This window comes from Rhipicephalus microplus, chromosome 6 (genome assembly GCF_043290135.1).
Source record: "Rhipicephalus microplus isolate Deutch F79 chromosome 6, USDA_Rmic, whole genome shotgun sequence".
NCBI classification, from domain to species: Eukaryota; Metazoa; Arthropoda; class Arachnida; order Ixodida; family Ixodidae; genus Rhipicephalus; species Rhipicephalus microplus.
Window position 1 is genome coordinate 199,169,926 of NC_134705.1, and position 15,099 is coordinate 199,185,024.

The window sequence follows — 15,099 nt, forward strand, 5'->3', positions numbered from 1 at the left end:
GATAGTGGTCATCATGCAGATTTATCAGCCTACAAAATATCTATTAGCGACTTAATCTCCACACGTTAGCTCACGCAATGAGCAACTCGCGCAGCTTAACAAGAAAAAGATGATCCCGTACCATGCCGACGACGACGGTATAACGTGTTTCAGTACCTATATAACCGTATACGGTAAGCATGGAAATAACTGATTCCGCTTATCCGCGAAAGACACTTGCGTTGTCGCTCCATCGGCCATCCTCGACTGCGTTTCCCGACCTTTGGTCAGTCTCTTACTGCTCACTGCACTTGAAATACGCCTTACGTGGTCAGCTCAGCTAGATTTCTTTCGCTTGATATCAGCTATCTGCTACCCTTGCTTGTTCCCTAATCCGTTCTTCTAACCTCCGATCTTTTTGTGCTACTAATATCGCTTTTCCTCCCATTTCACGCTGCGTGGTCTTTCTCTCGAGTTGTTTTGTTATCCTCCACGTTTGAGCCCCATGTGTCTGAACTGGCACTGTTCAGAAGTCCATGAATTGTGAGTAAGCGGCGAACAGACAGGGACGTAGAACAGAACTGGCACGGACCGAGAGCTATACTTTCAATTCAACTGATCTTTTATTTTCGCATGCTTTTTTTGTTTGTGTTATTTCCGATTGTTCGGTGCTTGTTTATCGGTTCGTGAGAAAAACAGGAGATCAGTTGAAATTATAGCACTCTGTCCGTGTCAGCTCTCTTGCATACGTCCTTGTTTGTTCGCGCTCACTCACAATTCATGGATGCAAACCAACGAGCCCACCAGCGGGTTTTAGCAATATTCACATGTTGCACGTGCTTTAATAGCAGTGTACTATTTTTTAACATTATTAGGGAGTGCCGCCAGCCAAAATTGCTCATTCCAGAAAAACAAAAACACACAGCAATAGTTGCTATCACCCCCTTCGCTTGCGTAGTGCGTAGCGAAACACGTTCGAGCATGACTAATCGCCTTCCTCTCTCGTCGAGTTGTGACGTAACGAGCTTTTCTTTCGGCACACCGTGCTTCCTTTGTACAAAGCCGAGGAGATTCGTCATCTCCGAACCGCTACGCGCGTGAAGCACGCCTCAAGGAGGACCAACTTTTTTTTACGGCTCTTCTATTATATAGAGCAGGCTGCAAGCACCCGTCGCAGCAGATGGATGCGGTCGTATTTTTACTATATATACGACGCAGCGCGTAAGATGGAAGGAAATGCTAAAGAAAGAAACGTAATCCCTGTGTCGGCTATACGCTCATTACGGCGTGCTAAATCGCGCTTTCGGCGACCGTGGTGTGTAGGATATACTCTTTTATGCGGAGGTTCTCATAGGCACACACAGGAAATACGGTTGTTACGCGGTGAGCGCGGGCACTCTTTCCTGTCGCGTAAGACGAGCGAAGGTCCCGCGGAGCCGTTAAACGCACCGAAAAAAAGTGGCCGCTATAGGGGGGCCCACGCATCTTTTCCAACCCCACTTCAATTATATACCCAACCCTTACGCACTTTACTGCACGGTGCCGTTTTAGTTCAGCGGTGCGCGAAAACTCTCCGCGGGAAGCGCTGGTTGAAGTCGAGTGAAACTTTGAACAGTGGCACACACCCGAGCTGGCGGGTCGGCCAAGACCCGGGTATGCTTTTTGAAAAGAAATTCTTAAATATTAGATTAAATGCGGTCTACTTACAGACTAATAATGGTGATTTGTGGGGTTTTACGTCCAAAAACAGCGATATGAGGGACGCCGTATTGGAGGGCTCCGAAAATGTGAACCATCCATGGTGTTCGCTATCGTGCACTGGCATCGTACAGTATATACAGTATACAGTATACACGGGTCTCTATACCATTTCGCCTGCATCAAAATGCGACCGCCACAGCCGGAATCGAACCCGCGACCTATGGGTCAGCAGACGAGTAGCCTAACCACTGCTCTGCCGAGGTGGACTGTTTAAAGAATAAAAAAGTAATAATGTACGTAAACCCCTTGCGGGATGTGATTGTATTTTATAATTATCATCACTTCGGCATTTTGCGGAGAAAAAAAAAACAGAGCGGTCGTCACGACGTACGACGGTGGTCTAGTGGCTAAGGTACTCGGCTGCTGACCCGCAGGTCGCGGGATCGAATCCCGGCTGCGGCGGTTGCATTTCCAATGGAGGCGGAAATGTTGTAGGCCCGTGTGCTCAGATTTGGGTGCACGTTAAAGAGCCCCAGGTGGTCGAAATTTCCGGAACCGTCCACTAGGGCGTCTCTCACAATCATATGGTCGTTTTGGGACGTTAAACCCTACATATCAATCAATCAATCAATGAATCAACAACGTACGTGGTGCCGGAGTGTACGATGATTTACAATTTTCGTTTCGTCGAGGAAACGGAAAAAAGACTCATATGTTGGACAGCCCTAATAACAATGGGTAGAATGCGTGCATAATAGTGTAGTGGGCATGCTTCCCCCGAGGCTGGCTAGTCCCAACCATGACATATCAATACGGACACTCTTTAAGAGACGGTAGTTAGATGTTAGCTACTGCATGTTACGTCCCTCAGTTTCTGGGTATCAGAATAAAATACTATATATAATGAAACATTATTCAATACATTGCTGGTTATAATTCATTGCCATTCTTTTGTATATGTCAAGTTTTACAAAGTAATCTGTGGTTAGAACAAATAAACGACGGCTTAGAGTACGTGTTTGATTTAAAATAAATTGCGATACGAACTCTACTATGGGAGAGCCCTGAGCTGTCGCAGTTCTGCAAGTGTTTGGAAAAAGTGGGTAACGATTTAGAGTACTAGGCTCTCTACTATGGAAGATCATAAGTGCGCTTAGGAAAAAATGGTTAACGATTTAGAGTACTCTCCTAAGGCAGAGCTGAAAGCCGTCCCTTGTGCCTCACACTTCATGAGGCCGCATCGACAAAAAACTAATGGCGGTCTATAGAGTGTGTTTAGAAAATGTGGTCAACGATTTAGAGCACTCTGTACTCTAGTATGGGAGAGCTGAAAACCGTCCCTTGGGACTCACACACTTGTTGAGGCCGTATGGACAAAAATCACGCTCAGGCCACGCCTGGTTTCCGTGGGGTCATTGTAACTGCGTGCCTTGGATAAATAAATGTCACATATATTACACATTTGTTATTCTGTTCACTTTTTCAGTATACTCATAGTTTACTATGTTACTTTATGGTATAGTTGTGTTTAATTTTAAGTGTGTTTATAAAAAGTGGCAAACGATTTAGAGTACTTGGTACTCCATGGAAGAGCATAAAGCCGTCCAATAGAGTAACTATGTCACTCTATGGCCGTCCCGTGGGAACGCAAGTGCCTCTTTCGTATACAAACGTTAAATTTCGAACTCAACGGACACGATGCTTCAGCTGGACTCGAGGAGGGCACCTTGAAGGTGCGCCAGTTGAACACCTTATAAAGTGCGTCTATACGCAGTGAAACAACGGAGAGTACCTAAAAGCATTGAATGTGTAACAAATGTACGCGAAAACGAGCACAGTTTCCTTAATTAAACGTTCTCTAAGGTTGCGGCGCAATGCTCCACGGGTCTGGCACGCAGATGAACCAGCTGGGCGGCGTGTTCGTGAACGGCCGTCCGCTGCCCAACGCGGTGCGCCTCCGCATCGTCGAGCTGGCTCAGCTCGGGGTGCGGCCGTGCGACATATCGCGCCAGCTGCGCGTCTCGCACGGATGCGTCTCCAAGATCCTGGCCAGGTTCCACGAGACCGGGTCCATCCTGCCCGGCGCCATCGGAGGGAGCAAGCCGAGAGTCACCACGCCAAAGGTATAGTCTATCTCGCAATGGCAGTACATACCAGGGAACACGAGGGACTATAAATACAGTCGGTTACACGTTACAACCTGAGGTAAGCCAGAGAGCGACGACATATCGAGGGGATAGGAGAGATAGGAAAGATGGAAACACGGTCACAGGAGTCCAAGGACGGGGCACCACTTGCGAGAGCTCTTGTCGGCGTCAGGAGGTGGCGTAGAGCAAGTCCGGTAGGTCAGAGCTACACTGTCGTCGGAGGTCGGCGTCAGGAGACGACGTATAGGGCCAGCCCAGTCGGCTACGCTGACGTCGGAGATCGCGAGGGCACAATCGGTCGGAACGGAATCCAGTGAGTGCCCTCCTATTCCCATCCCCTCGATATGTCGTCGCTCTCTGGCTTACCTAATGCCTCTTTCTCTCTTTCTACACCTTTATTCCTATCATTTTAATCCCTCCTCACCCCCATCCCTTGTGAACTACTGTTGAGGTGTCGCTCGCTGAAGCAGACAGTTACGGGGCTCACTTTTCTCTTCCTTTCTCTCTTAGAACCACTTTGTGTGTGTTACAACCTAAGAAAAACTCTCAGCGTCCCTCAATGCTGAAGGTCGCGGGATCGAAGCCCGGCCAAGGCGGCCGCATTCCGACGGAGAACTTTCGGAGCCCTCCCTTACGGTTGTCATATCATGGTCTTGGGACGTTAAACCCCAGATATTGTTATTAGTCTTCTAGAATACTTGTAGAGACTGAGCATGCGCTCCTTGTAGAAGGATACACATAGGCTAGAGAGAGAAGCCATGCTCAGCTCGAGTACTGGGTTATACGTATACCGGAATAAATGAAAGGCGGCAAACGGTCGCTAATGGACCATTCTTCGTGTCTATGGGGAGTTAAACACTGGAAGCCACAATTGTGAAGAAGAAAAGACTGGCATTGTGTTAGGTTGTGTAGGAAACTCTGTTGCGAAACTAAAGGATTCATATCGAGCAGGCAGACGGAGGTGTACCATCAAACATTGCGGCAACAGCAGCAGTAAAATAATAAAAAAAGGTCATATGGCATCTACACGGGCGTGTTTCCAGTCATGGAAGAGCTTTAGGCTGCAAGCCTTTACTTTCGAGCATGCATGGGAATATTGGGTCAGAGTGTTGACACGAGCGAGTTGGTGGATGTGCTTGATAGAAGAAAGCAATAAAATGAAAGAAATAACAGGATATAGCGCCAGAAAAAGAAAGAAAGAAAGAAAGAAAGAAAGAAAGAAAGAAAGAAAGAAAGAAAGAAAGAAAGAAAGAAAGAAAGAAAGAAAGAAAGAAAGAAAGAAAGAAAGGAAGAAAGGTGTGCATCAGTGACCCTTCCTTTATGCTCCACAAGCAATACAAAGCTGATTTTGTAAGCTCGCTCTAACTTCCTTGTGCGCTGTCATTCATGATTTCTGATGCGCGATGCGGTTTGCGCAGCTTCCTCGCTTCTTTGTGTATGCACACTGTACGGTTCAAATAAACTTTAGCCACGACTTAGCCCTACTTCTGTCCTAAGTTGTGCGCCTGTTGTGATCGTCGAGTCTAGAGACTACGCCGAAGGGAATACTGAACACCGAAGATATGCCACGGTCGCCATGCTTTGGACAACACTGATAGCATGCGCAACGAACGAGATTCAGAGTATTACAACAGGGCCACTGGTATATATCGATTGCTTGTCAAGTCTTAAAGTAGGGAAGCACTACACTTTGACGTGAACTTGGCTGCTGAACATCTCCAAGGGAACACTGTTCACCTCCGAAATGACTCTGGGCTCTCATGGCTTCGCCAGTCGCACAACGGTGATTAACGCCATCTTTAGAGATCTGATTAGTTATATTGGCAATGAATGTCCCTTCATAAGAAGCTGCGACAGGCGCTCCAAGCCAATTTTACAACTCGGAAGTGCACAACGCACCATTGCAGCTTTCAAACTCTCGTACTAACCTTCCGCGCGTGCGATCGCTTTCGAGCATCCCGAGCCATAAAGAGCGTCTTAACAACGCCTTCTCAGTGCCTTTGTGTATGCATACTTTCTTTGTTATTGTCTCTCTTCTTCCTTTCGTGTCTACGTGGTTCTTTTGCCACTTTCCTTTCTCCGATGGACGTCATACTGCTACACGCTCGGTCGAGCAGGGACGAGAATGCTAGCACACCGCAGCGCCGCACAGCGGCCGGCTCGAGCTGCAAAAAAAAAAGGACGAGACAAGGCTCTCCTGTTTCCCGTCAGTTCTGCGTACAATAATGAGCTCTTCTTGTGCCTGCCTGCCGCCGCCGCTGTTGCTTGTACAGCAAGAAGCTTTAACGTGGCGCTCCCGTGGCCCGTTTCAACGCAGCAGCCGCAAACGAGTGTCAACGAGCAAGGCGGCGCGCGCGCGAACTGCGGCGGTGCCCGCCAGTTTCCGCGAACGCCCCCTGGCTAGACGTCGGCGAGTCGGTGCATCTCCTTGCAACCCGATACGGAACGGCGCCTCCGAGTGCTCGACCAGAAGTCGGGTGAGGAGGACTTCGGGATGAGGGGCGTTATGACGAACATCGGTAAAGATAAAAGAAGCGAGGCGAGAAAAGGAGTTCCACATAAGATGGAGACGACGAAGAACAACCGAGGTGAGCTAAAAGGAAACAAAACGAAAAAAAAAAAAAGAGCCGGCGTTCGCGGAAAGACGTCGGCGGCGGTGGCAGTGCAAACAAACGGTGCCGCATCAACGGTCCACCGCTTTTCGCCGGATTATTTCTTTCGTTCTCGGGAAGGAGGCCGCAACTGATGCAGGTGGTGTGGGCACACAGCGTCTTCGACTCCTCTCCTCTCCTCCCCCCCCCCTCCTACCAAAAAGAAATGGAGACACGAAAAAAAAAAAAGACATGCGGAGATAGACTCACATCGCTCTCTATAGTTATGCGTCTACGGCGCGCGCATATGCACTGCGGGTCATAACACCAGTTTTCTCGGCCGCTATCGCCGGTGTGAGAAAGAGAGGGCGCAGTTATTCTCGCCTAAGCAGATGAAGCCTGAGGCAACGAACTTTAACCTGAGACGATAACGCGCTTCTTCCTTGCATTGCGAGAGAGTTATTGGGGAACGGGAGAGGGGCGGGGGAGCAACACTACTACTACACATATTCAACGCTGTCATCGGAATGTAAGCGTAGTGGAAGCTTTCACACACCGTTGAATCGCGTGCCGCGGACAACAAGACACCTTGTTTTGTTACAGTCGTATTTATGCTCATTGCACGCAAGGTGAAATCTAAGGCAACATGTGTTCCTGCGGTGTTTATGTTCAGGCCACTGCACTGTTTTAAGAGCTACGAAGGAACGTTATCGCCAGTTTACGTGGATGAACGATGCGAATATATCGCAAGAACACGGGCGATGTATTTGTCTTAGTCGGAGAATTAATATTCGAGATGAAGATGTATGCATAGTTACTTCCGACTTTCGTAGAGCGGCTGCGTTAAACTTACGCATTCTGATACGTTGGCTGAGAACTCAATGTTACCGAGCGACCCAAGAGTTATGCAGAACAAATCTAAGAAACTGTATGCAACAAAAAAAAAAAGTTAAATAGAATTCGTTTTTCACATTTCACAGCAAAGTAATATCACCCTTTAAAACACGCTTCTCCGTGCGATACTTGTTACTGCGGAGAAGCGAGCTTCGACCAGCAATTTTTATAGCAGCGTGCAGCAAAAACAAGGACAACACAAGAACAAAACAAAAAGTCACAGTGTCCCCTAATGACTCGAAAGCCATGTCCTTTTTCTTACAAGTCGATTGAACCCCCCCCCCCTCTCCAAACACACACACACACGGCCATCACGGAGGCTTTCTGTATTTCACGCGGTCCTGCAGAACCACCGGAGTCAGCCCCTCTTTGACTAAGCGACAACGACGCGACCATGCGACGTCGGGTTGTACGAGGTCATTGTGACGTCACGATGGCTTAACTGATTTAGGCATCTGTGACGTCATGATGACGCCATATTGTAATGTCCTCACGTGACTTTTTTATTTGCTTCAGTCATGTTGACGTCACCGTTAGCGGTTAATCTTCGAACTTCATGAGGTAGCCTTTCAAGGCCACCTGATTGATATGTGGGGTTTAACGTCCCAAAACCACCATATGATTATGAGAGACGCCGTAGTGGAGGGCTCCGGAGATTTCGACCACCTGGAGTTCTTTAACGTGCACCCAAATCTGAGCACACGGGCCTACAACATTTCCGCCTCCATCGGAAATGCAGCCGACACAGCCGGGATTCGAGTCCACGACCTGCGGCTCAGTAGCCGAGTACCTTAGCCACTAGACCACCACGGCGGGGCTTCTAAGACTACCTCATCCTAAGGCTGCTTTAATGAAGATTCCTTGTGAAATATTGAACTAGCGAGCAAAAACACGGACAGGATATGAATAGACACACATGTGTTCTGTGCCTCAACCTTCCCGGTCCATGTCTTGTTCGCCTCTTCACGGTACTCACCAGGGACTATCCTGGCTCTTACCGCTAAGCGAATTCATTCATTCATTCATTTATTCATTCATTCATTCATTCATTCATTCATTCATTGTGCATGGTGCAGGTGGTGGCGTGCATCCGCGAGCTGAAGCGTCGCGACCCCGGGATCTTCGCGTGGGAGATCCGCGACCGGCTGCTGTCGGAAGGAGTGTGCGACAAGGGCAACGTGCCCTCGGTGAGCAGCATCAGCCGCATACTGCGCAACAAGGTCACGCACGGGGTGGCCGCAGCCGCAGCCACAGCCACAGCCAGGTACGGAGCTGGAGAGACGAGCTGGTGCGCCGCTATCTTCTCGCCACGCAGGCAAGGGTCAAGGATGAATGTATACGTACCACAGCTGATGTTGTTGTTCAGTTTGCCAAGATAATCAAACGTATATGGCTCATTCAAAGGCGGGAAATCACACACGAGCACAACCGTGGTTGTGTCTGAATATAATGCATGGGCGTCCAATAGATTGACCAATCAATCAATCAATCATTCAAATGTCTTGCTTTCGTTCCCTTTCTTGACAAACGTTGTAACTCTTTACTCTCCTGTCAGGAATGAAATGTTGAGCAAGTGTCCTGAATGCTACTTTCGCTCATTGCTGTAAAAGGTATTGCTGTTCAGTATCAATTCTGTTACTACGTTTGTTCCATTTGCAGTCCTACCAAGGGATGTTATACCATTCTAATGATACTGTGCATGTCACTCGAGCTCAGGTAGAACAGGCGACGCGGCAAAAGAAAACTATTAAAAAAATAAAAGGAGAAAGAGAGCACGCCAGACATTTGATACTTGTGTTGCTTCAGGGCAAAGTTTAAGCACATATTTTGCATACGTACACTGCATAGTTAAATAAAAACAAATTAGGGGACCTTAAAGCTTCTTCTTCAAGAGTTGAACGTGATAGCGATGCCCTGTTCCTATGCGTACTTCAAACACTTAGTGCATGAAACCTTTTGCAACTTGCTATGCACCCACTACGTCATCGAATAGGCGCACTAAAGTGTGTGCCTTTTATAGTGGGTGACCGGCTTTAAACCACGCAGCCATTATGATGACCAGATGTTCTGACGCCCGCTGGCAATAGGCGCTTGTACCACGCATTATTGCTGCAATGTTTCATGTTGCATTGTGAAGCATGTATGCAGGAGGTGTGTGTTTGTAAAGCAAGCTACTTTCACTGCATTGCCAAGCAGAGGAAGTGTTTTTCACTTTGGTATTGCTCACGAGAAGATGCGTGGCCGTGTGGTAGAACCAACGCCTCCTCTATTTAGATGCCTGCCGCATGAGAAGGAAAACAGCTGCCACACCCTTTCTCTCCTTCATTTTAGAATGTTCTCGGTCGCTAGCGTCACTTGTGGCGGACGGTGCAACAACGCAGCAATTTGCATAGCCTCCGAAACAGTGGTGTATATACAGTTGCAGGTCTCGAACATTTCTCGACTGACGCGCCCCTATGGGCCGCAGATGAAAAACGCTTAGCTGGTACCGCCCGCCACCGTGACAATAGTGTCGGTCACGAGCGCCACCGCGCAGCGCTTGCTCAAAACTGAAGGCAGGCCAACTCCGCTGGGAGCGCGAGCCATTCCCCAGGCATTGTTTAGAGGAGGCGTTGGTAGAACATGCACTCTCCAAGCAAACGACCCGGGTTCGAGCTTTACTATGACCCAAACGACCCTGTTTCTGTCCCCGGCTCTGACCCGGGTTCTTAGTCGCACGATGTCGCGCTTCGACGCCGCCCACACGCCCACTGCGCCTACTTGCGTCTCGTGTCGACCCAGGAAGACACCCACAATACTGTCACTCCCCTCCCCGTCTCTCGTCTCGTGAGGCCGACGCAGGCAGCGCCTATACTAGTAAAACACGACGGACTGCTCGCGCCACAACCGTGCGCTGGCCACCCCGTATATGTAGGCACTGTGTTGCGCGTTAGGAATTCGGTCATTGTTGACGTGTTGGCTTCCGCTTGACGTTGAAGGCATCGCTTCTCCCTCATTCGATAAATAAGAATAATAAAGACGAAATAACAGTTAAGCAATTACCAAACCATACTCAATTATGTACGCAGCATTCACGTGATACCCCCGTCACTCCGCGGGGCTTGAGCTCCCCCGGGTAGACGCCGCGGCCTCTTTTTTAGGAGCGAAGCTCCTTAAGGCGTGGGCTGTGCGTCCCCTGTATGTAGCCACCTCTCGTTCAGTTCTTGCAGTGTTCACTAGATGGCGGTACTTGTAGCTGACGGCATTAAGTATTACGCTAGCCTCCGCCCAATCTAAAGGGTACAGCCATATCCATCCGTCCATCCATCCGTCCGTCCGTTCGTCCGTCCGTCCGTCCAAAAGATGCAAGATGTTATAAACTAGACGGCGGTACGTGTAGTTGATTATGAAAGATGCGAGGTGTTATAAAATAGGAATGATGCCACATATGGCGCGTGTCATCGTTCGATATAGTGCGGCGACGTACGCTAGGGGGAGCGTTGCAATAAAATCGAGTGGGCAAAATGTACGGAGGATTCATGGTTTACCAGGTTTACCTCCGGAGCTTCGCCCACTCATCATCATTCACTTCGTGGATGTGGCGGCACTTTTTTATCATTATTTATTTGCAGCTTTCTCGATTTTCCGGTCACGCATAAGACGATGATTTTTCGCTCACAACCGACGCCGACGTCGGAATTTCTGCAGAACGAGCTCTTTAACGCTATTGTAATAACGCAGCAAAGCTAAACAATAACGAAGACACACAAAGACACGTACTTGCTGGATGGGTTGGTTCATAGTTTGGAAGGTATTCCAGCGCAACAAAGATTTGATCGCTCGTTTAGTCGCCTTGTCTTGTGTCCCGTATTTCCGCACTTAAACCATGAAAGGGAGTCAAAGGCGAGTACGAAAAGTACTCGCCTTTGACTCCCTTTCATGAGGCCGTTGTGCCATCTCACTGCCAGGTTACTTTCCCAGCTTGGTGGGATATGGTAAGCTGGCAGTATGGTTAAGCTGGCAGTATAGTTCGTTACTGGAGAACAGGGGCGAAGATAGAATTTTTTTGAGGGGGGGGGGGTCAATTACATTTTTTGTATGTTCCTACGTGTGCTTATACGTGTACGTGTATATATACAAAATTGAAAATTTCGGGAGAAATCGACCCCCCCTTCTGGCTACGCCCATGCAGAGGAAGTAACGCAGCACCAACTATTCCAGCGATTAATCCTAGCATATACATTAGAGACCAAAACAGTATGTGAGAGCGCCGCAAGCACAGAAATGGCGCGGTACCTACTATTTCAGATAACTGGAATTTCAAGCCTCATTATTCAATGTTGCTTGACTCAGTGGAACAGCTCATCCGTTTTTCACAAGTGTCCGTGCGCGTGACCTGCCAAGGTTGTGATGCACCCTAGAAGGTCGTGGGATCGAATCCGCGGCCGAAGCTGGAACATTTCGATGGAATGGCCCGTGTACTGAGATTTTGTTGCACGTTAAAGAACATCAGTCAGATTTTGCTGAGCTGCGGCGTCCCTTATAATCATATCGTGGTTATCGGGCGCAAAACCTTTACTGTTATTGTTGTTGGTGTTCATGCGTTATTTTCCTGTTACGTGTTCACATTGGAGCTCATTTCGCAAGTTCGAATTTTTATTCACAGCAATCGCGGTTGTTTTTATCTGGCTTAACCTTCCTTTCTCGCTTCCCTTCTTGTGCGCAGTATCCAGGCGGCCCAGCTGAGCCGTTGGGCTCCCCCCCACCACCCGCCACCCCCTCCGCTGCTGGGCGCCTACTCGCACCCCCACAGCTACTACCTGCACGGCTACTACCTGCAAGGCGCGGCGGCCGCAGCACAGCCCCTCTGACATCTCGCCGTCTCCGAGCGTCTCGCCACCGGCGCCGCGACTTCTTGAAAGTACGTCGCGAATCTCACGGCTGAAACCCCGCGAGGGGCTTTGGTGCAATGACTCTCACGAACGCACAGGATGGACATGCGACTCGGCTCGAAGAGTCCGGGACAATGCTTCAACGCTGCGCCGACTGCGAAGCCTAACATCTCGTCCAGAAGGTCTCTCGAACGACATTGCTGGAAGCACACCCTCCAGCAAAACGGTCAAAAGAGATTATGTACACGCGAAGTCCTTGCGGAGACCAGTCCCGTGGTTCAACGCGGAGCACGGACTCTTGACATCACGTGACTGCGGACGTAGGGAAGACGAGCGCAAATCTTCATCGGCAGCTGCTTATAGGTGACGCGAAGTGTGGTAACTTAGAACCGTGTGAAAGCGAACCAGTTGGCACGTATCCGTGGTTGGAAACAGCGCAAGGTAAACACGGACAGGACAGGACTCTGTGTGCGTCTTGTCCGTGTTTACCTGGCGCTGTCTTTTAACTACATGGATACGAGGTATGGTTGGCAAATTTTCTAAGGTAAAGTCTGAGCACGACAGAGATGAAGACTGCGAATGCGATCGCTTCGGTTTGTGTCAGCGCCGAACGATTTTTGCGTACAATTTCTTTGCGTAACTGGTTAGTCGTTAAGGGGGTACAAGCGAAGCTAACACATAGTCTATCGATCATTTTTTGCCCGCATAGAAAAGTGCTCGCCGCATTTATGCGACATCCCTCTTAATTCTGTCAGCTTGCACGCACAAATAATCAAGTGAACAAAACAGTGCGAACTAAAGATGCCGCCTTGCCGGTCTCATTCGGAATACTGTTCCTGGCATTCCAGTTTCTACAGTGCCGTCGTATTCGAACGCGCACTCTGAGCATTTAGCAGACAGTGCAGTTTCCTTATATATGAGTCAATATAACAGAGAGCAATAGCTGCCCTGTGAGCTAGTCAATGTAGCAAGCTTCACAGTGTTTAGACAAACAAGCGCAAAAACTTCCTTTCTACAGCGCCTGTTGCTGACTATATAGCAGTGCTTTACAAGGCCGAACTAGTAGCACATCTTCTTGGCGCCGCCACAGCCGAATCCGACGATAAACTTCCTTCGCCGCAGTGGCGTATCCAGGGGGTGACACATTGCCCCCCCCCCCCCCAAGCTTTGTATTTTCTTTTCGGCGTGGCATAAAAAGCACAAAATGACACCCGACCAGATCAGTCTGTCCCACCCCCACTTCAGATCAAGGTGGTGCCCCCCACCCCCTTTAGAAAAATGTTTGCCAACGCCTTCGCTTCGTCGGCATGCGTCTATCCCCAGCAACGCATAGCTCGGCCACGCGATAATCACCATCAAAGGCAAATGTCGCCTTACGCTATTCTACGGATCGATATAAGCATTAATGCGCGAGATTTGATGACGTCACCCTTGCGCTACGCACACGTGCTTCATACGCGTTTTCCGTGACAAGACTGAGGAACTCAAGCTTCTGCTGAACGACGGGGACCTTAAGGCGAGACGCGACGACTGCAAATGAACGCTGTTACAACGGACTGCCTGTGTTGTGTGTGCGTGTGACCGCGCTTGTTACTGCAGCGATGGAACTGCTTGCGCAACAACGCGGCGACTGGACATCTTCGAACGATACGTATTATGTAATGTATACACACTTCGTGATCTGCTCATGATAGCACTCAGCCGACGGATTCATAGCAATAACATTGTCGTGGCAGTGTACTTCGCTGTGCAACAAGCATTGTAAAACGTTGCGCTTTAAGCTCGATCTGGCTACCTTGCACTCGGTGTAAGCTGCATTCGAGCCGTAGCGACTCCAATACGGCGAACGATGACGTCACGTGTAAACCACCTCATGGCGGTATGACGTCAGCACCACCAGCTGATCCGCAGTAACACACAGCTGCCGTAAGCCTCAACCTGAGTTACGGCATAAGGCTTTACATTAACAAGGGAAGGATGCAAAGAGCAAAAATCGAACGTTTCGAAAGGACGACTACTATAGGTTAAAATCAATCGAGGCACCCAGACCAGCGATAGGATCGAATATCCAGAACATTTCGTCCGATGGGAAATGTTTCTTACAGCTGTGCACGTGTGTTTGGTCAGCTGCCATAACTAACCATGCAGCCCTTGTTTGGACTATAGCTAGTATATTCTTGAGAAAGAAGAAAAAAAAAAGCCCGGACAAAGAAAGGCAAGTACACAAAATCATAGCAAACTTACAACGTTTACTTGTTTTTCAGAGGCATAGCTCAAAATGGCGTGTATTCAGATTGCCTTTGTCTTGCTTTCCGAATTACAGTTTGATGTTCACGCCAATCCTGTGTACATGTCTTTTTTCCGTCCTAGTTAGTTCGCTCGAACAATCGCTAGAAATGTTCGTGAATATCAGCCTGGATATCTCAACCAGCACATTCAAGGAAAGCACCAGGATAAATTGAACCTTGGTAGCCTTAACGAATACCTTATACATATAAGTAAAACTATGAATGCTGGCCAGAGGTCAACATAGCAGCCATAGTTTGGCGTTAGTTTGTTAATGGGCATCAGATCGTTTCAAATTTCCGTAGAAATATATCAATCAATCAATCAATCAATCAATCACTCACCTCTTTATTTCAGACAAATGTATGTCTGGAATGCAAGGTCAATAGGCAGATGTCCTCTGCTTCACGGGACCCCAGCACCCGAAAGCACATGTCCACCTCTTATATGTTCTTGCTCTTGGTAGGAATGTTGCATTTGATGGTCCTGATCGTTAATCACGGCACTTGACACGGTTACCTGCCTTGTTTCTAATGGGAAAAAAAAAAGAACAGAATCTGGTTTCTTCTGCGCGGTATGCTTAGCTGCTGCCAAGATGTCGCCATCGTAAACGCTTTGTTTCGCCGATTG

The 15,099-nt window shown here is 48.6% G+C and overlaps 1 protein-coding gene across 2 annotated transcripts in view; it reads left to right on the forward strand.

Moving 5' to 3' along the window:
• Nucleotides 1–14,801, forward strand: part of LOC142765800 (paired box protein Pax-1-like) — a 33,775-nt gene extending 18,974 nt beyond the window's left edge. For both annotated transcript variants that reach the window (XM_075867539.1, XM_075867538.1), the window contains exons 3-5: nucleotides 3,579–3,803; nucleotides 8,389–8,576; nucleotides 12,018–14,801. In XM_075867539.1, coding sequence (XP_075723654.1) covers nucleotides 3,579–3,803; nucleotides 8,389–8,576; nucleotides 12,018–12,162 — 558 coding nt within the window. In that variant the 3' untranslated portion in view covers nucleotides 12,163–14,801. The remainder of the gene's footprint in view (nucleotides 1–3,578; nucleotides 3,804–8,388; nucleotides 8,577–12,017) is intronic.
• The last annotated feature ends 298 nt before the right edge of the window (nucleotides 14,802–15,099 follow it).